The following is a 21,737-nucleotide window of genomic DNA, read 5'->3' on the forward strand; positions in this document are numbered from 1 at the left end:
TTGGTTATAGCAGCAAACCTCTTAAACCAGTGTCACTGAAGTTGCATTCAATGACACATTTATCACAGTGCCGTGCTTTAAAAAGCCATTTAGTGCTAGTGTGCGGCGTCAGATTCACAGCTTTTGAATGCAAAAACAAACACTATCTTCCCAAGAGCAACGCATCCCTCTGTTAACTCCATCTCTTGACAGCAGCACTGCGTCCGCGCTCCAGGTTGCCCAGCCTCCACGTGCAGTGTGTTCCTGTAACAATATTCACCTGCACGACGTGTGATGTTCACGATGTGCATGATTTTATTGTAAAATCAGACTCCCCACAGGGGGACAGGGAGCAGTGCTGCTGACACCCGCCGCGGGGACGAGCACACGGAGGCCTTGGGTACCCAGGGCACCCATGCCACCGCCTGCCCCCATGGCCTTCCTGTCCCAAAAGATTTTTAGGGGTTGCAGGGTGGCTGTAGGGACATGGAGCTGCTCCCTGGGCACAATTTTCCCTCTGGACATGTCTGAGGGCGATGTGTGGGTCCATGACTGGGGCACGTTCCCCTCAGAGCAATAGGAAGACTGAATATATCTCAGCTGGCTTTGTCTACGGTGGGATTTCATTAGGTGGCTAGAAGACACTAGAGTGCAGAGCTCTTTGTATGGAACCAGTACAACAAGCGGAGGTGAAATATGCACGGTTCTTGCAAAACCAACAAAACAGAGCTGCTGTGACTGCCATTCCAGTGAAAAACCCTACGGGACGGTGCGGTGGTGTAATGGGAATGGCGCTCTGCTGCAGCCAGCCGGCCTCCCAGCTCAGTACCCGCATGTCCAGGTGCTTTGTGACACTTGTGGGGCACAGTGTGTTCAAAAACGTGGCGTTTTACTCCAGATTTGGGGACTGTTTATTGACAGGGCCTCGAATTTGACTCAATTCACCGCTGCCACGCCACCTCTGGCGGGGGCGACGGGGCTGGGGCTGGGGGCTGCGCGCGGAGCCCCCTCACCACCGCCCTCCCTGAGGCGACCTCGGTGTGTGTGTGTGGGGGGGGCACCGCCATGACACCCCCCCCCCCTTTTTTTACCCCCCCTCCCCATTAAAGGCGGCGCGGGGCACGCCGGGAGTTGTAGTCCAGCGGGCGGGCGCGGGCGGCGGCGGGCTCGGGCCGCCTCCAAGTCCCGTGAGTCCCCGCGCGGGGGTGAGGTGCCCGGATGCGGCCGGGCGCCGGAAGAGAAGCGCGTCTGCTCGGGGCCGGCCATCTTGTGCGGCAGGCGGCAGGGCGCGGAGAGAAGGGGGGGGGGGGGGCCCGGCAGCATCGCAGCAGGATCCCGCCGACGGGGCCCCATCATGCCCGGACACCTGCAGGAGGGCTTCGGCTGCGTCGTCACCAACCGCTTCGACCAGCTCTTCGATGACGAGTCCGACCCCTTCGAGGTGCTGCGGGCGGCCGAGACGCGGCGGAAAGAGAGCGGCGGCGGCGGCGGCCACCAAGGGGGCGGAGGGGCCCGAGGGGGCCCGGCCGGGGCCCAGAGCGGCTCCGCGGGCGGCGGAGCTGGAGGTGGCGGCGGAGGCCCGGGCCAGGCGGGAGCCGGTGGGGGAGCCGGCAGCGCGGCCAAGCAGCTGCGCCGGGAGTCGCAGAAGGAGCGCAAGAACCCGCTGCCCCCCTTCGCCGCCTCGGCCGGGGGCGCCGCCGACCGCCGTGAGGAGGGGAGCGGGCAGCCCGGAGCCCCGCTGCGCAAGGAGGGTGAGCGGGGACGTGGGGGGGGAGGGAGGGCCCAGCACAAAGGGGCTGCGGGTTTTGGGGTGTTTTTTTGTTATTTTGGGGGTTGGGGTCCTGCTGGAGGCCCCCCCTGGGGGAGTGGGGCTGGGAGCGGGGCTCTCTCGGCACCTGCTGGGGCAGGGCCCGGCCTCTGGAGCCCCGCGGGGCCGCCGCACGTGGCCGCCCGCGAGGCGCCCAAAATGGAGCCGGGGCTGGGGTTGGGGCTGGGGCTGGGCTCGGGGCTGGGGGCACGGCTCGGGACGGGGCTCAGCACGCCCTAAAGAAGGTCCCCTGCAAAATGCTGTGCGGCCACGGGGGTGGGGGTGGGCTCTGTGCGCCCCACACGGCTCTGCGAAGCCAGCAGGCCTCTCTGGACAGGTGGGCCAAGGGGTTCTGCCTTCACTCCGTGTAAAAGAAAAGCAATCAGAGTGTAAATAGAGTAAATAAATACAGCCAGGGTGCAGCGAGGGCTGTGACAGGGCGCTGCGTGACAAGCGGTAGGTGTCGGCCCTCCACGTGCTCCCGTGGCGGGCAGCGCGGCCGCGGCGCCCAGCGAGCTGCTGGGGCCCTCGGGCTGTGCCAGAGCCTGGGGAAAACTCGGTGTGCGAGCGAGGAGCTGATTTTCTAACTGCAGTTCACTCCCCTGATCTTCACAGAAATGCCCCCAGCCCAGAACGTGGGGCTGCGTGGAAGCGCGGTGCCGCTTTTGCCCTTCCCACAGTGCCAAACGGCCCCCACCACGCCTTAACTTTTCTAATACGGCGTAAAAACGCGTTCCTGTGCAAAGCAATACCTGTAAAAAAACCCCAAACGGCTCTGCAACAAGCAGAAGTTGGGAGCTGTGTTGCAGCACTCGCTGCCTGTGGATGTTTTGTACTTTAAAGCGTGACACTCGAGAGCTTTTTTCCCGTGAGGAATGCAGTAATTTGTCCCAAGTGGCAATTTACTAAGCCTGCGTCCTCTGTAAATGTTAGTCAGATGCAGATTAATGGCGTTAGCCCTCGTGAGGCAAGCCTGAAACATGGGCAGTGTTTTTGGCCGACACAACAGAACGCGAGGGCTTGGTTTTTTTTGCTAGGACGAGTTGTTCATATTTACCTCCCAGCTCTCGTGTTTACTTTCAAGAGCAAACACTGCATTACGGAGGAAAAAAATAGCATTTTGGGGCTTATTATAGCAATGAAACGGAGAAAATCAGACCTGCTTCTGCAGCAGTGTGTCCGGAGCGCTGGAGTGAAGACTCACTTTCCGGATTGAAAATTTCTGCTTGCTGTAGGAGACAGTGGTCACATCTGGCAGGGTGCTGGGTGCCATGGCAGTGCCAGGGTTTGTTTCTGAGTGAATATATTTCTGTCCAAACTACTGCCCTGCTCTGGAGAGGTGTGGATGATTTGGCTAGTGAGATACCAGTTCAAAGTTTTGTGCTACTCACAAGAAGATCCCTTGCTTTGGTGAGGCTCCCCTGGAAGCAGGTTTTTGTGAGTGCAGAGCTTGAAATTTGAAAGCTGTGGATTGTTCATTCCAGTTCTGCAGCATGCCTCCCGTCTGCCACCGGCCTGCTGGCTTCCCTTGCTAGCCTGTGCCTCCGAATCAAATGGTCCCTCTCAGCTCCAGAGCTCTTCTCAGGGTAAATTTAACCCCCCCGTGTTCCTCGGGGAGCGAGGGCTCCCTAAAAGCAGCGCACGTCATGCAAACTTCATGCTAAGTACAGCTTGTAAGGTGAGGAAGACATTGTTCATCTGGGTGTGTTGGCTTGGATATCATTACAGCTGCAACTTCTGGGGCCCCACCCAACACGGCATTGCTTGTTAGGCAGGAACTTCTCTCTTGGAGAATATTAAAAAGTGGCTTTTTTTAAAATTTAAAAGATAGCTCGCGCTTCTCGAGGCAGCCGGAGTGGGTGGCGGTTTGGGGAGGATTTTCTTCCCCAAACGTTTTGGAAATAGGGCAGTATAACGAGAGGGGTGAGTGGCAGTGCTCTGCAGGAAGAGCTGTGGAACAGGCCTGTCGGGAGGCGAGTGGAGAAGAAAGCTGTGCGAGAGCCCTCTCACAGCCCAAAGGGAGTGTGTTGGAGCACGTGGGGCAGTGTGGGGCAGCGCTCCACGCAGTGAGCAGCCCCTTTTGTAGGGGGCTCGCCGCTCCTCAGGGTGCCTTGCCTGGGTACTCCTGCTGGCCACAAATATCTCCGGGCAGCACGCGTTAGGATGAAGCAAGGCGGCTGTCACAGGGACGTAGTTGCAGTGAAGTTGCTGACCCTTTGGTGCCTACCAAAGGAGAAGCCCAGGGGCTGCCTGAGAAGCGCCCAAGTGCCCTTCAGGGAAAACCAAAACTTCTCTCGCCCCTCTGCAGGCTGGCCGCTTACCACAGGTCCCTAACGTGTGTGTGCTCTGACAGGTCTTGGTTTCTGCAGCACTATAAGAGCGTACGCTTGTACGAAATGCAGCTTGATTGCCTAAAAACGTGGAGTAGAAGAGTCAAATGGTCTGCAGTGACCTTTTTCTAAAGGTATTGTTCCAGTGGTTGTGTGGTCACAGGGTTAGAAGAAAAACTTGAATTCCTGCTTACGGTCACAGTGCTACAACCTGTATCTCTCCCGGAGCAGCTCCGCATTCTGCTGATGTGTTTTGCCTGATGTTTCAGGGATAAGGCGCATTGGCAGGAGGCCTGACCAGCAGCAGCAACAGCAGCAGCAGCAGCAGGGGGAAGGCAAGCCCATCGAAAGGAGACCGGAGCGGCGACCTCCTCGCGAGCGCCGATTTGATAAACCTGCTGATGAGAAGGGCGAAGGAGGAGAATTTTCCGTTGATAAGTAAGAACTTCTCTTGTGTGAGGAGGAGCTTTGTGATATTCTGGAGCGGGGCTGTCCTATCTTCTGCTACTAAGCTTAAAAAAAAAAAAAAAAAAACCACTGTTTCACTCAAAATTTAATAGATGGAATTGGATTTGTCAGTCACAAGAAGAGCCTGTGACAAAACACCTCTCTTTCCTTTTGCATGACCTTATTGGCAAACGTGGCTCAAGTTCTAGACCAGGAATCACGTAATGTGAACAATCCTGTTGGTTTAACAGGAGGCATGGCTTAAATCAGTTGGGTACCCACCACACTCCTCACAATCCATTTCAGAGAGGAGAAGAGGAGCTCAAGTGTAGCTCTTACGGCTGTTGCTTAAATCCATACAGCTGCCTTCAAGCCAGCGCAAGTTTGGCTGTGTAGGTGTTCACACCTTGGCTGCAGTGGCTTCAGATCTGGAAGTGATGAAGCCATCTTATGGCTCAGGTGTTCAAAGTGTCGTGTGATAGTCACTGCTAAAATACTTCTAAATTTGGGTGAGCGTGAGATGAGTGGAAATCGTGGCATCAGCTAGTGGTGTGACACAGCACAAACACTGGGTTGGAATAGTGGGCAGAAGATGCAAGTAGTAACCCAGAAGAGTGTTTCTTCCAGATTGTACAATGCAGACTGCACGTGGGTTTGGTGTTGAACTGCACATAAAATGAGTCCCTTTGGAAGGGCCCCCCAAAGACCCTGCAGCCCAGCTGCCTGCCCACCCCCAGGCCATCACATTCCCGAGGCCATCACCCAAACGCCTCCCCCACCCCTCCAGGCGTGGGGCACCAACCGCCCCCAGGGAGCCCACGCCACGCAGGGAGGCAATTTTTCCTTAGAAGTTGAGAGTCCTGACATAAGCACAAAAATAATTATCAAAGGAGAAGTTAATAAAATCCTTGCTAGAGAAAAAAAGAAAACCTTAAGAGCTGTGTCACAAACTCCTGGTGGTGAAGTACTGCAGTTTGCCTGTTCCATCTAGACCCATTCTTGACCGACCTATGCGTGGACGTGGTGGACTTGGAAGAGGACGTGGCCGTGGCCGTGGCATGGGCAGAGGAGATGGGTTTGACTCTCGTGGCAAGCGTGAATTTGACAGACATAGTGGCAGCGATAGATCGTAAGTCTTCCTCTACTGCTTCTTTGGCTGTTCTTTACAGTAATTATGTTTTTAAGTTTGCCTTTGAATTCCTGTATCTGGACACTATGATGTTAACTCAGTTTTGTTAGTTCTGTTTCACATTCACATTTCAGCGGCCTGAAGCATGAGGACAAGCGTGGTGGCAGTGGATCACACAACTGGGGAACCGTCAAAGATGAGCTAACGTTAGTAATCACTAATTCCTCAGAATTAGCACTGTGTTAATAAATCCGAATTGCTACACCTTGCAAAACGTAAACCAAGGCTGCTTTTTTGCCTTTGGTTTTGCTAATTTTTGGTAAACTAGTAAAGAAGCCTTTGCAGAATTCAGAAAATTACAAATTTAGTAATGGATGAGATGGCTTCGACTTCTAAAATGGGGATTTTTTTTTGAAGTTTGGAATGGGGGCTGTCTTGTACTTCTTTTACTAAGAACAGCTGAGTTTTCACAGCTTTTTTATCACGTTAAGCATACTTTTCTCCAAGTATTGCAGAGAAAACAATGTTGTCAATGTCTAGATGCCTTTAGTGTCTCAAGGTATAATGGGAGGCGTTCAGAATGGGAGCTTCTCAGTGGGGAAAAACAAGGGAAGATGGAAGACAGAATTGTACCGGTGGGGAGGGCAGCAATTTTTAATGAAATAGACACAGCCTACTCTTCTTTAAAAAGAACTATGTCCTATAGAACCTAGTCATTCGTCTTGCATAGTTTGAAGTAGGGATGAACTTTAAATTTAAAAAATGTGATTACAGCGAGTTGGATCAGTCGGCTGTAACTGAGGAAACGCCAGAGGGAGAGGAACATCCGCCTGCTGACTCTGAAAATAAGTGAGTAGCCCCCTCTTTCCAGATGTTCTTTGATTGCTTCAAAGGTATCGATGATTTGCCTTTAACTTCTGATCATTTTCCTACTTCTGCTTTTACAACATTCAGATTATGTCCTTCAGTAGATCCAGAATCACAATCTAGCTGAAAACCTGTCTCCTAAAAAAATAATCTACATCTGTAGAAGTTATCTTGAACTTTCTGTTAATGTCATACAAGCTCTTAGGTCACTTTCAGATTTAGTTATTAATAATCAGTTGTAATATGCTTAGGATCTCAGGATTGCAAGTGCAAGTACCAAATCCAAAAGCAACCACGCTCATAACTACTTAGAACAACCAAGCAGAGGGGATAGGATATTCTTCTGACAGTGAAAGGCAACTCTTTTAACTTAGCTTTTCACAACAACGGTTGAGACAGTGTGGCTGGTGTTGTGGAAGCAGGGATGTATCTCACTCTTCCATTCACTGGCTTCTGGGCAGCTGAGAAGTGAAGTTGCTTCTCATTTCACTTGGACACTGTTAAAGAAGAAGCCAGTGACTGGGTGAATCAAATAACTTCAGAGAAGCAGAGTGGTCAGCTGTGGGACCTGAACTTCATTTGGTGGAATACCATTTTTTAGGGAAGTGCAGTATTTTAATGCGTGTTCTATGGTGCATTCAAAAGAAAATGGCAAATGGGTATATTAAATACTTGTTTGCCCACAATTTTTAGTGTGCAGTCATCTGTAGCTTGATTTCCTCAGTTAGTGGTAAAGGGGAGACAACTGCTCAGTAGAGATTAAGTGATTACTTTTAATTACATCACTAAATGCTGTCATTTCTCTGAGGTTCTGGGTGTCCAAGGGTAAAGTTGTCCTGTAAATAGAAGGAGCCCAAGAATTTTTAAGCAACTACAGCTTCAGCATTGGTCAGAAAATACAAACTAGCTAGTCCTGGAAAAAAAAAGTGTTAAAAATCTGGATCTACGAAATTAGCTGTGTATGCAGTATTTTCTGGGTCTTTAGTAGTAGTGTCCTGGTGCTTCAACAGATACCAGCCCGTCCTTGTGCAGATCAGCCATCTGCAAAGTTCTGATGAGTTTTTTTCTTCCTCAGATCTGCAGAAAATGCGTGTTCTTTGTGGTTTCAAGTATACCACTTCTGCTGCAATCCAACAGTTACATTTACAAGCATCTTCACACGGGTTAATTTCCAGTTTGTCTATTCTGGATCGCTAATTTAAATATTTCAGTAGAACTGTGGGAGGTTTTACTGGATGAAAATAGGGGGAATACCAAGGAGTAGTGTCTTTGCACCGAGCAATAAGCATGCTTTTGAATATGTAACATTTAAAAAAAAATGATTCTGTTCTGTGGAATGCGAAAAATCTGAAATAGAGTAATTTTGATGCAAAACCTCTTTGTTATTACATCAAAATTAATGGCTGCAGAAAAACCTTTTCTTCTAAGTTGATGCTTTTGTGATGTTTGTGCTGCACATGTGACACTACCCTTCTGTAATGTCAAAATACCTCGTAAATCAAATGGAGTTGCATAAGCACGCAGAAGAATGATGAGAGGATTGACTGCCTGTATAGCTGGAACACGATCTGTTACTGAACATGGTGGCTGTGTTTTACTTAAAAATAGCTCTTTGGCAGGAGCTGGAGAGGATTTACAATGAGGTGATACATCTCAAGTCACTGAGTTGTGTGCGCTTGCTTTGTCAAGTTAGCTGAGAGTAAAAAATTGGTTACCTGGGATGTTAATAACTGTCTTGGAATAAAGGAAGCTGATTATTAAAAATAAAGTTCTGAGAATTACGGTAAGAACAAGCTCCATCGCACTGTCCAACTTGAAATGTGAGGAAGGTCTTGAAAAGGTTGAGAAACTTGTTACAGTCTGTTGGAGAAGGTGGGCTCCCACGTTGGAAAGCAAATTGCAATTAATATGGAGAACAGACAGCATCAGTGAGAGAGGGGGAATTGGGTTTTAGATAAATACACACGTTTCAATGCTTTTTTTATAACAATGGAAATGGTTATTATAATCTGGTGCTGATGAGGAACTGCTTTTGAATTCTCTGTGTATGGAGTACGAATTCCAAGTGATGATCATGGTATCCGTGAATTTACCACAGGGAGAATGAGGTTGAAGAAGTTAAGGAGGAAGGTCCTAAGGAAATGACCCTGGACGAATGGAAAGCTATTCAAAGTAAGGATCGTGCAAAAGTTGAGTTCAACATCCGTAAACCAAATGAGGGTGCTGATGGGCAATGGAAAAAAGGATTTGTTCTTCACAAGTCAAAGAGCGAGGAGGTAAAGTGATTTTCAATATTTGCTAGTGTCCAGATTGTTTAGGCTTGTCTGTTGATGCATATTTCTGGAGGGGAAAGCTCTGCTCCAACAGGCTGACCTGCTGCTGAAAGTTTATCGAGTGAGAATAACATTTCTCATCGTAAAGTTGAGGCTGTGCAGCAGTAGCTGCTCTTATGATGGTTAGTTCTTGTGTTTGGTGTATGTCCTTGGGCTGATGTGTAAATGCTGTGTTACAACCTAACCTCTCCGAGTGGAGACTGCAGTGCTGCTGGGTCTTGTCGTAAGGACTGTCCCGTGGTGAGCATTTCTTCAGAAGTTCGTTCATCACAATTAAATTTTCTCGCTTTTTAAAAAGGGTTCCCACTTCTGTTAGCCTCACTCAGCCTGCAGACTGCCTGCCTGCTAAACTCTGTGTCAGACTGAAGAAATAAATACTGGTGGTGCCTCAGCCACCTCGGTGCCTGAAGTTTGTGGCTTCTGGTTCTGTAACACTCCATGGCCATGTGCCTCTGAAGTTCCTGTAGCCACCAGGTGAATGATGTTTGTATGCTGCAGCGATACTGCACGTAGTTGCTGCAGAATCACTTTAACACTGTAGTTTCTCAAACATACTCATTTTGGTCATTACAAAGTGTAATTTCCTTCTTAAATAGTGAGCGTGCCCAGGAGAGACACATCTGTCCCACTTCAGAGGGAGGGAGGTGCTGAGAGCTCTGTTCCCTAATGCAGGGCGATGGCAGCTGGATTCAGTTCCAGAACTGTCAGGACCTTTTAATCTCTTGCTTTTAACACTCTGTAATATCTGCGATGGCCTTTGGCTCTGTTCAGCAGATGGTTTTGACTCCCTTTGAAGTAACTCAACACTGTGTAATGTGCTGCTTGGTCTTCCAATGTGCATTTCTGCTGTTTACACCTTGTCACTTTTTTCTTGTAAGCTGGGGCCTGGTGTGCAATGGGAAGCGCTGTTCATCACTTTGCCATGAGAACTCCATTTCTGATCTCATTGAACTCAGAATGAGTTTGCCACAACCATGCCACTTTCTTTTCCTACCGTGTGCAGTAGTTCTGTTATTTTCCTGAAGCTGCTTAGTGCTTGAAATCTTCATAAAACGCTGCTTTCTCTGAAATAGAGCTAGACTCAATGCTGCTGCGTACTAGGACAATGAAGTTGAACAGAAGTTCTCACTGACTTTACCAGGATGTATTAAACTGGAATCCTGCGAGTGTCAAGAAATTCCTCCCAGCTCCAGTCTCTGGAGCAGCTGTGTGTGATGTTCAGTTAGTGGCACGCAGTATTTCCTTAAACGTACAAACATATGATAGGGTAAGAAGATGGTTGTGTTCTTGGGTAGTTACAAGCTGCAAAACTCCATCCAAAAAATAAATCAGTTAATAGATAAGGAGAAGGAGTAATCAAATTACTTTAGTAATTAGGTTGTTCTTTTTGAGGTTTATCCAGTTAATTTACTCTGGTATGAATGAATTGGGTATGTTTAACACTTGCCTAAGCTAACTGTTCCTTGCTGCATAAGCACAGAAGTGAGAAACCAAGAAAAGTGCCTCCAAATCTAGAAGCTTCCAGATTCTATCCAGCAAACGTCCCTGCCCACTGCAGTAATTCATTGTTCGCTGATCCCCTGGGAGACAGCGTGTGTTCTTCTGCGAGTTTTAGAGCAGGACAGTTCTTGAAACACAGGTGTTAGCAAAGCTTTGGCTGCAGTTCTCTTGTGAAGAGTTTGAGAGGGTGGAATGATGAGAAGTTAGGAACAAAGCCTCCTCATCATCCACTGCTCTTGCTCTCCGTCTTCTTGGACATCCCTTTGAGTCTTGAGGTGAGGTTGGTGTAAGGCTTCTGTGACAGTGATAAGAAGGGTGTTGATATGTGCAAGTGACTTGGTTTATAGGTAAATTCTGGGTTTCAGCCCCAAAACTTCTGTACTTGAGTAATCGCAATGTGTACCAGCAGATTTTTCTGAGAAATTGGGAGTTCAGTGTTGCAAGAACCTTCCTTGTTCTTGTAGCTTGAGATCTCCTGGGAGAACGCCCTAGGAAGCATGTGGGGATCTAGTGCTGCTCATCTGCCTCAGTCTTGTGAAAGAGCTGCCCTCCTCCTCCTCCTGTTCCTCACTGAGGGCTGAAATGCTCAGCTGTGTCTTGGGTCTTCCCTCTCTTTCCCCCTTGCCATGCAATTACTAGAAAGTGACACGTTACGTGCAGTGGACTCCTCATACCCTCTCAGATTCTTGCTGTCTACTTCAAATCCATATGTGCTGGCAGCCCTCGTGTGCTGAGCCTCCTTCCAGAAGGCTGGGTCACGTCGTAAGAGATCCTTCTCCTTCTCTGCAGCTGGCGTAATGTCTTCAGTATTTTGTTCTGCTGATGCAGCTGAACAAAAAAATGGGAAGGAGTTAACAAATTTTAAGATCTCATCTCAGTTTGAGAGTTCGCTGCAAGTTCCTTGGAACAATTCACCTCGTGGTACATCGGTTCCTGCTCTGTTCATCTGCTGCGCTGGGCCCCTTCTCCGGGACTTGAGGCTTTCTTGCTGCTCTAATCATTTCCTTAGAGAGGAGCTCACAATGGAGGGCTGGGAAACGTGTTCTGGAAAATAGTTCATCCTCTCAAAACGGAGAGGAGTCGCTCTTGAATCCAGGCCGTGCAGAAGGCCTTGTTCCATTAACAGGAATTATTCTGAACAAAGCCAGCCCCCAGCTCCACCATCTCTTGCAGCTCTGTGCCTCGGGGAGCTCCCAGCAGCTTGCATTAAACAACTTCTTATTCCTGATCCGAGATGTCTGTCTCCCCCTACAAGTCCATCCTCTGCTCCTTCTGGCTGCACAACTTGCTCTCATCCTTCTGCTGCCCCGAGTGCTCAGTGCCACCCGTACCCAAGCTCGTGCGACCTTGTTACCTGTTGTTTCTGTGTGTAGCTGAGTCTCATCTCTCCCTTTTGTTTTCTCCCCTTGTTCTTTTGTCACTTGGGCGTGGACACGCAACTTTCATCAGACAAAGGCGATGACAGAAATGCAGGGGAGTCAGCTGGAGTCGAATGAGGTACTGATCCTTTATATCTAACTGGCAGTGTGGGTTTTGATCCGAGCCCCTTCTCAAACGAAGGTCTTTGATGCAACGAAGTCACAAAACTAGCAAATACGAAGCTCTTCTGTCCATGCCTGTTGTCTCACCATGCACCACGTAGGACTCCTTGTAATTAGTACCTCTGCTCCTAACGAAGCTGAATTCCAGCCTTACCACAAATGCTTCTGTCATGAATCTCTTGCGTTTTGTTGTTGCTGTTTTCCATCTCTCTGCTTTGGCTCCCTTCCCGTTAGCAGCTTGTTCTTAACATTTTCGACAGCCTTCCCTGGGACCCACACGAGCAGCACCCGATGCCTTCAGGAAGCTATCAGTTACTAGATCAGAGCACGACTGAGAGCTGCAGTGCGTGCCAATTAAATACTTCCCAAGCTGATTCACAATAAGCAGTCCTGTGGCGTGTCTGGGACTGTGTGTTACCACCCAACATCGGGAAGAGAACAAAGAAGAGGTGTAAAGTCATCTTCTAGTGTTTTACATCATCTTGAGTTATTCGGGGTAAAAAATTCCGTAGGTTACATGTAAAATCTGCTGCTTGCTGGGTTTAGTGGTTAAATCCAAGTGAAATTGTAAAAATGTTTTGGTAGACTGCAGTTAATTTTTCAGGCAGTAACAGTGTAGGGAAGGAAACGCACAGGACTGCTGTACCAAGGCACTGATACGATACCACCTCTCAGAAAGAAGTCGTTGAACTACCAGACAGCTGAAAGTACCATCTTAATACCTTGCAGGGACCAAAGCAGCAGGTGAAAACAGTAGGTAATGAGAGAGGAAGTGAAACCACGCCAAAAGGTGGTGCTGCAGCAATCCCCAGAGCTGCCACCACCTGCGTTGGGGTATCAGAGCTCTGCTTGTGCCGTGCCAGGTTCTCTGAACAGGACCTGCTGAGGCTGACTTCTGGGGCTTGGAAAAGAGCTCTCAGGGGTGGGAGTGGAATTGGTGGAATTGGCCAGGGAGCAGCAGTTACCTGGAATAAATACCCCGATGGGATGTGTTTGAAATGAAGCAGTGTGGAGTGGGAGCTGTCCCTGTGCCCTCCTCTGCAGGGTGCTGGGGAGGCCACGGGCACAGCTGGGCCTGGAAAGGGGTTAATAAATAAAAAAAAATCCATGGGGGCAGAGACTTTGGGGTGTTGGGGCTGACCCGAGGCATCTCCGAGAGCAGCTTTCAGCCTTTGGGCTGCAGCCCCCTCTGTATCCACTGCTGCCTTGAGCAGGATCAACAAATGGTAATTAAAGGTGTCCCCCCTGATTGCAGGGCGCTTACCCTTGATACTGCAGGAGCTGGGAGGCTGCAGGGGAGGAAGGGCTGCTGCCAAACACCACGAGTGGGCTTTGTAAGAGGCAGCAGGATAAACCCAGCCTGATCCTGTGCGGGCAGTTCTGCCTTTTGTTTGTCTTTGTAGTGCCAAAACCGGACTTATCAGACGGAGAAATCGTTCTGTGCAAAGTAGGAGAAATAAACATAGCTGGTGCTTGTTGTGCTCAGGGCTGTGCTGCCGAGCTGCGCCCAGGGCGTTAGGTGGAACCGGTCAGCACACACCTTGCTCTTGGGCTCGGGTTTCTCATCCTTCATGCGTTGGGAACAAGGAGCTGTGAGAGGCTGTTTGATCGTGGCAGAGGTGGTACGAGTCACAGGAGTCCTTTCTCGGTGTGATTTGTGTGATCAGTTCTCTGTTTTAGCAGAAATGTGCAGGTTACCCCAGTTACGCTATCTGGAGGGTGGTGGTGCCTCTTCTCGCTGCCTGTTGTGGCTACTACAAACAGTAAGGGGTCCTTGCGGTCTCTCTTGCTTTAAATATTTACACAAAGCCAGGCAAATGGAGTGTAAACCACTCGCTGAGCAAAATTGAGATGGATTGCTGAGTACTTAAAAATAAATGAATTGGCAGAACCCAAAGATTCCTCAGAATAGGAAGTGAAAAGCTAGAAAGTAGGGCTCTTTTTGGCTCCATAGTCAGTTTGGTCTCAGGTGAGCCTGGCCTCGTTCCTGTGAAGGAGCTCTAGACTTTCCCTCAGTATCCTGAAAATGTGAAATGGCTTTGTTGGAGTGCTTAAACTCAGAGAACGTGACCTGTGTGTGCTTTGTGGTACCGCTCGGTTCGTAGCAGCCCTGCTCTGGTGAGAGTGCAGCTGCAGCTGAAGACGTTTCCTTGGTGGTTGCTCTCACTCACTCACACCCCTCGTTGCAGGCTCATGCTGAGGACTCCGTAATGGATCACCACTTCCGTAAGCCCGCCAACGACATCACGTCCCAGCTGGAGATCAACTTTGGAGACCTTGGCCGCCCCGGACGCGGTGGCCGAGGGGGACGGGGTGGCCGAGGGCGTGGTGGCAGGGCCAGCCGCGGAGGCAGGACTGACAAGGTGGGTAGCTGCAGCTTCGTCTGCAGGGCAGCATACATGTCACTGGGGCTCTTGCATGCTGTCCTGGGTGTCTTTATTTCTGGGGGAATCACTCAGGAATTGAGCTGCACATTAAAACCAAGTAGAACGTGTGTTTTGTGCAAGCTGACTTTGAACTAGTTTACTGTTAGGGCAAAAGGGGGAGGGTTTTAGCAGTGGACACACAGAAAGGGGGAGAGTGGGGAGTAGGTTGGGCTAAAAAAGGCCCCTCTTGGAAAGCTGGATCTGAACCTGAAAAATGACTCTGCTGTGGGTGGGTCTGAGCACTGTCAGACACTCCCGTTGGTGCCCGAGCAGAACCACGGTGTGCTGGAGATTTTGGATGCACTCAGGGCCACGAGTACTCAGTGAGCCTTTGAGGCTGAAGGCGACTAGTTTTATGGCAGCGTGCTCTGCCTCGAATTTGAGGAAATGAGGGGCATTCATGCAGAAGTAGGACTTGGTGTATTTTTCCTAGTGTGCAGGAGTTTTTCACTTTAGTCTTAAAGCCCTAAAGAAATGATCAGAAAAAGTATTGCAGGGGGCCTGGGGAGAGCGTGTAGGGCTGAAGGGCTGTAGGACAGCTGTGGGAAAGATCTGCCCAAATGCAGGTCACTTACTTGCCATAAATGCAGTTACTCAAATTGCTGCCTGCTAGGAAATGAGTTCATGCTGGGTGGCCTGACTTCTTTCATATAAACCAGGCTTGTTCGTTTTTGCCTCTTGCAGGATGCTGGCTTTCTCTTTGCTGCATCTCTTTAAGTTTTCAGATGTACCAGTTAGAAAATCTCCCCTGATAACAGCACAGGAAGATCAGTTCAGGAAAATGATAAGGAATTGATCCTAAACGGGGGTGGGTTTTGCTCCGAGTTGTCTCACTAGCATGGCATCCTCTTCAAGGCTGCTGTCATGAAGTAGTTAAGCACTTGGAGACCTGCAGCTAACTTTCTGCTGACGGTGTTCCTTTCCTTCCAGTTGGTGAAGGAGTTTGACGTGATCCACACGCCCAACCAGGTTGGTGATCGCTGCTGGCGCTTCCCCTACCCCTGAGCACGGCCGTCCCGCTGCAGGGAGCAGCTCCCCTCCCTCAGCAGGCAGCCTGCCTCGGCCTGCCCTCTGCTCTACCCCGCAGCGAGGCAGCCAGTCTGTGGCCTGGCTGCTTCTGCAGGGACTTAGTCCTTCCTGTGGCTGCTGACACAGGTTTTATCGGGATGGTTTAATTTCTGTCCTGTTAAATGTAGAAGTTTACAGAAATTTCCACTATTCTCTTTCCACTCTTCTTCCTATCCGCGTTTTTCATGCAAGGTGATTCTCCAGTGCTTCCTTTCTGCATTTCATTGCAGTGCTGTTTTTTCAGGTGTGGCACAGAGCCTTTTAAAAACAGAACAATAATTAAAAAAAAAAATGCTAGGGAAGTACTGAGGAGATTTCTGGGTACTGTCTGACTGATACAAATTTTTTTTATTAACAACCAGCTTCTGAATGAGGAACGTTAAATGTGGGAAACTCGATCTGTGCTGTGAGCAGGCCTTGTCTGTAACACTTCAGTGGTGTCCATCAGTAAGAGCTGATGGTTGTGTGCTGCTGCTTCGTGTAGGGAGCTTGTGAAGAATGAGGAAAAAAAAAAAAGCACGATGTAAGCTAGTGCTATAATCACGTGCAAATGTGGCCCACTTGATTTCTCCAATGTCTCTAAAGATGGTTTCAATTAAAAAACATATCCATGGCCAACTTCTCCTCAGGAAAAAGAAAACAAGGTGCTGTGCCTGCGGGGTAGGTGGGCAGCACCGACAGCAGGACATGGTGATGGGCGAGGGGCTAGGGATGTGGCAGGGCTTGGTGCTGCTGAGGGTAATAAAATAACTCTCCGATGTTTCTCTTCCAGTCGAGTGCTTCTGCTCCTGATGTAGATGACCCAGAGGCTTTCCCAGCTCTGTCCTAAACTGGATGTCATAAGCCAACCCTGCCCTCGTCGGGCCTTCCTCTCCGAGGCTTGCATGCTTAAGGATCCTAAACAACTAAGAAATTTAAAACAAAAAAAAAAAAAAAAAGAAAAAAAGAGACTGTCATTCATACCATTCACACCTAAAGACTGAATTTTATCTGTTTTGAAAATGAACTTCTCTCGCTACACAGAAGCAACAATATGGTAGTCAGTTTTGTATTTAGAAATGTAATGGTAGCAGGGATGTTTTCATAATTTTTTCAGAGATTATGCATTCTTCATGGATACTTTTTTGTATTGCTGCTTGAAAATATGCGTTTCCAAACTTGAAATATAGGTGTGAACAGTGTGTACCAGTTAAAAGCTTTCACTTCATTTGTGTTTTTTAATTCAGGATTTTAGACGTTTTCCCCCCCAAACTGCAAACTGGTTTTTAATTATTGCACACTAGTCCTGTTTCCTTAATTCCTGTTCAGCGGGTTTTTACCAGCCCATGGTCTTCTGGAATACACGAACCTTTAATTTGGCAGACTGGTAGTGCTGTACGGAGTGCTAACTCCTGGAGTACTTTAGTTTTAAGCTTAATTTCAGACTTGGAGAAGCAGTCATTTTCATCTGTTCGGTAGTTTGTTGACGCAAAATCTTTATACAAAATTGATACCAGATACTTGAAAAATACTCAAAGCACATTGGTTTGTAGTTGCATACCTGTGTATCGATCCAGCGATGATGTGTGGATAATTGGTCTAAACAGTTTTTTAAAGTTAATGTATTACACCTTTCACTCACCCTTTTTACCTCTATTCCCTCCTCCTTGTCCCTTCAACAGAACAAGATGCTTTGTTGGCAAAAAGAAAAGAAGTTTTTAAATTACCTATGCTTTTTCTTTGGGAGAACACCCTGCAGATGAGTGACCTTTCCTGTTAGGAGCCGGGAGGGGGGGAAGGTGGTAGCTGCTGCTCGGGTAGTCTGTCTGGACTACGGCTGGGCCGTGGGATTAAGCAGCAGTGAGAAGTGCATCAGCATCTGATGTGCTCGCAGCACCGCTCCCGCAGCGGCAGTTCTGAAGCAGCAGCAGCCACGGGCTGAGGTTGGTGTGGCAGGAGGGAGTCCTGGCTCCTGTATCAAGCAGGGGCATTGCAATCTGTGTGTGATACAAAAAAAAAAAAAAAAAGGCAAAACGACCCCTGACATTTCCCCTTTTCATCTGGATTTAGTTCTGGATTTTGTGCAGTGCTGATTGCTAGCTGACAAAGGAATGTTTTCCAGAGAGGGATTGTAAGAAGTTCTTCAAACCGCCGTAGGAACTCATAGGTTTAATTTAATCCCTGTGAACAGGAACATTACCACGCGGTACCCAAAAGGAGGTGAGAGAAGGACAAATAACGAGGGTTTCTTGGGGTTTTATCTGCAGCATTCGTTAGGAGACTAGAAGCGGGGTTTTCATTTTATTTAATGTTTTACACTTTGGACAGCTTATAACATTTGTAGTTTCTTAACTAGGTAGGTAGGAAACAAATGGTAATGCCCTATTTTTTTAAAAGCTGTACAGGACAGGCAAAAAGTATCGGAGACCTTTGAATATGTAATACCCAACTCCTTAACGGCGGGGTTTAGCTGGCTTGATGTACCCGAGCTATTTTCTACAGAAGTTTTTGTTGTAAACCACTGTTAATACCATCAATTAGACTCCTTAGTGTGCTCACCTGTCAGTGGAGGTACCAGGCTGTGAGAAGGGGCGAGCTTTCAAGCAGTGGATGGGGATCTCTCTCGGTTCACTCCTGACCAAGCAGATCTGACACAGGCTGTGCTACTTCTGGCACCGAGCTGTTTCTCTTCTGCCTCCTTGGGTAGGACGTGCTGCACTTCCAGCGTTAGGGAAACCTCTTATAATACAACTAAACAAACACCTTGATGTGCAGAAACACTTCGGGGCCCTCCAGTCCCTCGGGGCCCTGCTGGCCGGACTTGGCCAGAAGCTTTCCCTCTCCCTGCTGTAGGATAGAGAGCAGTTTCCCGGTGGCATGTCACGGATGACTTTCAGGACAGCTTGAGCTTACCCCTGGTCTGTCTGCTCTGCTAGATGTACATTTGCCTCTTTCAGTCCATTCCTGTCGAGAACTAAAACTGTGAACGTCTATCTTTAATATTGGTGGGTGTTAACTGAAATAAAGGTTTATTTTCATGCTCTTTTAGAAATGTCATGAAACACACGGAGGTGAAAACGCCTAGGTTAGCAGCGTGTCATCTAGGTCCTGCCCCGAGTGGTCCAGATCTTCCCCTTGCTGGGGAGGGACTCAGGGAACAGGTCAGAAAAGATGTTTTTCTGAGGAAAATGGAACATCAGAAAGTGGTGTGAATATGTGGGAGTTGACACCCTTCAAACCTATAGCAATTTTGCCCATTGGGATGGGTTTGTGTAGCCACACCTTGCTTTAATAAATGCAGGACGTACGCCTGGAGCTGACACTTCAGCAGCTGCTATAACCCACTGCTTGTCCTGCAGTCACTACAAAGACCACGCTGCCTTCATTGCACACCTGTGTTTGATCTGCCCTTGCCTGGTTTGGGGTAAAATTGAGCCAGGACCGAGTGCCCCGGCGCAGAGGTTGGCTGGAAAAGCCTAGTGGGGTGCTCGTGCTGGGGAGCTTGAGCCTGACGGGGGAAAAGGGGTTGTGTGGCCCTGCTAGGAGACCCTCAGGAGTTCAGTAGCTGGCTCTTACCCCTACCCGTGCTGCCGTTTGTCTCCTCAAGTTGGAGCAGGACTTTTGGGGAGCCCCCTGTGGGACCCTGGTACTTTAAGGGAATGAATGCGTCCTGGCGTGCTGTGATGAGTGATTTTGGAAGCAGCTGGCAACGTGCCTGAAGTCGAAGGTCGGTGCGCACAGGTAGGTTGCTGACGATTTGCTGGCAGCAGTGCTCTTTTCTAACCTTTTTGAAGAAAAACTGCTTTGGGAAGGGGTGGGTGGTTGGGTTGTGTGCGGCTGACAGATGGAGAGCTGTCTGATGAGTGGAGCAGAGGGGAGCTCTGACACCTCAGGTGTGAAACTGCTGCTGGGCAATGCCTGCACCCCTGGGAGCAGTCTGAGCACCCGGCTGGGGCAACACCTGGGACAAGCTGCGGATCCCAAAAGGGAACTTTCCAAGCTGATACTTGGGTGTGCTGTTCTCCTGGGTGAAATGCCTGATAATGAAAAAAATGCACTACAGGAAGGAAGCTGCCTTCTTGTGCTGAGCTCCCCAACCAGCAGCCCTGCTTTGTTCTCTGCGGGGCCGTGGAGCCCCCGGGCAGGTCCCGGTGCCCTCGGTGCTGGGGCTGCTGGGCCCATGCACTGCTCAGGCTGTGCTCAGCTGCTTGGAGACCTTACGGGGCTTTGGGGCCGGTTTGGGGGTGGCCGTGAGGGGGTGAGCGAGTCCCAGAGCTGGAATACTGTTCCAAATACTGTTCTGAAACACTGTTTGGAAATACAGCTCCAGGCCGAGCCCGCAGCAACGCCGTGAGCAGGGCTGTGCTGCAGGAGCTGCTGTGGGGCCTCCTGGCACGTGGCTTCATTGGGGTCTGCAGGTAGCAGATCCCGCTGGTTTTTAAAGCCCTGTTGGAATTGGGGGTGGAAGGGGGGAGTGTTCATTGCTCGTGGTGATGCTGTGGTGAGGCAGATTGCACTGAGCCTTCATGAGTTCGTGTGTGTGCGTGTCCTGAGCAAGAGGCTTGCTCACATCTGGGGGTCACTTTTTCTTCATCACAGTGTTTGCCATGAACACGGTGAGCTCGTGTCAAGTGGCTGGAGAGTAAGGGAAATATCCTCACCCAAAAGAGACCCCCGAGGTGATGGACGGGAAGAACAAACCCTGCCACAGCCCCTGTAAGAGAAACATCCCTTGGGATGCCTGCAGGAGGGCCTGGGCACTGCACCCACCCGTGCTGGGTGCAGGCAGAGCAGGGGGATGCTCCCCAGGATCCCACTTCTCAGAAGCTGTTTTTGCTGTTGGAGGAGACCCAAGGAGCATAGCACGAGGCTGCTGGGTGATGGTGTGCTCTGCATTCCTGGGGGCTGCTGCGGGGTGCACAGCTATAGAGCAAATCTACCAGCATTTGGCTCAATGTTGGCTCTACTTTGTTCTCAGTACGCAGTTTATAGAGCTCCTGTAGAAGATAACGTAGCTGGATCTGGAATAAAAACTAGGGGAACGGGCAAAGAGATCCCCCTAATGCAGCAGTGAAGTTAAAATTTTTAATTTAAGGGAAACGTGGTGGGGAGAGCTGTGGCCTTGAAGCAGCAGTCTTGTGCTGCAGGTACATTTGTTTCTGCTTTAAAAGGAGATGTTTGCAGAGCTGCCAAGGATTGTCTCCTCCTCAAGCTAGGTAGCAGATTTTAGTGTCACAGGAGGCTGTTACATGAATTTATGCCACTGCTTAGCAGCTTGTATGGCCGGCTGGGGGTGGGGAAGTCACCTGAGACAGGGAAAGTACATAAAGAGCTGGTGCTCCAGGTAAGGTCAAATCTGGACAACCTCACCCCTAGGAGCAAACCTCCAGCTTTGCTTTTAAGGGTGTTTTGTTCTGTGCCCAGCTGCACTTGAGCTTGAACAGAGAAAACAAGAAAACTGCAGGTTCCCAACATCCTATTTATAAATATGCATTACATATCTACACCGAGTAAACAGAGTCATTACGTGTGTAACACGTGCTTCAAGCCTGTAATTAGAACACTTCAATAAATCATTTAAATTCTCCACGGTCCATTTGACTTACTGTACCCATGTGCTGCCTCTTCCTTTATTTCTGGTGAGGATTTCTCCAAACTTAGCCATGGGGGCTGATGGAGCTGCTCAGCCCTGCTGCAGAAACAAATCTCACATCCTTTGGGGCCCACGTGGGGCTGTAGCACCAGGGTCATGGGGATGCAACGACTTCGTGCCAGTGTTCCCTCTCTTTGAGGAATGCTGTTTGTGAGGTATTGGGCATGTAGGTTTAGCACCAGCTCATGCAGATTTCCAAATGTCGCATTTCTCACTTGGGTGCAGCTGGAGCACGGACTGCAACCGTGATCCTGTCAGATGCTGAGGGCTCACCCTTACTGAAATCAGCACTTTTTCTTCTGGGCAAGCATTGTTTTAAATGATTTTTAGCTTGTCTGATGTAGTTCAAGCCAGACTTGGTTGCTTGTGGTCAGTGGGACAGGGACCTGAGGGTACCCAGGCTGTATAAAGGCAGCCTGAGCAATTAAACTCTCAAAAAGCCAGGCTGCTGAGCCCCAGCAATCCTGGCTCTTCTGTCTTTAATTCTACCTTAGCGTGCTCTGTGGGCCAAGAGCTGCTGCGTTGCGATGTAAGGCATGAGTGGCACTGCTGGAGAGGTTTGGGAGTTGGCTGTTGTCCCCTGGAGGTGTCCCATACGAGTTGTTGTACTGGCTGCAGTGAAACGCGCTGAAATACTCCACCAAGTGCAGAAATCAAGGCCAGGCCGTTCTGCCCCCC

General features: G+C 49.4%; 1 protein-coding gene across 2 annotated transcripts; it reads left to right on the forward strand.

Moving 5' to 3' along the window:
- The first annotated feature begins 1,223 nt into the window (after positions 1–1,223).
- Positions 1,224–16,709, forward strand: SERBP1 (SERPINE1 mRNA binding protein 1). Of its 2 annotated transcripts, XM_032192136.1 has the most exons (10): positions 1,224–1,730; positions 4,386–4,554; positions 5,555–5,692; positions 5,803–5,898; positions 6,467–6,541; positions 8,658–8,835; positions 11,842–11,889; positions 14,123–14,296; positions 15,290–15,328; positions 16,200–16,709. In XM_032192136.1, exons 1-10 carry the CDS (start codon positions 1,334–1,336, stop codon positions 16,254–16,256), a joined length of 1,371 nt encoding a protein of 456 aa, XP_032048027.1. In that variant the 5' UTR covers positions 1,224–1,333; the 3' UTR covers positions 16,257–16,709. The 2 variants fall into 2 exon arrangements, with proteins under 2 accessions (XP_032048027.1, XP_032048029.1); XM_032192138.1 differs by lacking the exon at positions 11,842–11,889 and having other exon boundaries at positions 1,227–1,730; positions 5,827–5,898.
- The last annotated feature ends 5,028 nt before the right edge of the window (positions 16,710–21,737 follow it).

The sequence above is a fragment of the Aythya fuligula genome, chromosome 8 (genome assembly GCF_009819795.1).
Source record: "Aythya fuligula isolate bAytFul2 chromosome 8, bAytFul2.pri, whole genome shotgun sequence".
Classification (NCBI taxonomy): domain Eukaryota; kingdom Metazoa; phylum Chordata; class Aves; order Anseriformes; family Anatidae; genus Aythya; species Aythya fuligula.

What these genes read in the sequence shown, in the direction of transcription:
- SERBP1 (XM_032192136.1), top strand. Translation starts at nt 1,334, where the DNA reads ATGCCCGGACACCTGCAGGAGGGCTTCGGCTGCGTCGTCACCAACCGC. An exon ending in AGCCCCGCTGCGCAAGGAGG is followed by an intron (nt 1,731 to 4,385) that starts GTGAGCGGGGAC and finishes CTGATGTTTCAG; the next exon opens with GGATAAGGCGCATTGGCAGG. An exon ending in ACCGTCAAAGATGAGCTAAC is followed by an intron (nt 5,899 to 6,466) that starts GTTAGTAATCAC and finishes ATGTGATTACAG; the next exon opens with CGAGTTGGATCAGTCGGCTG.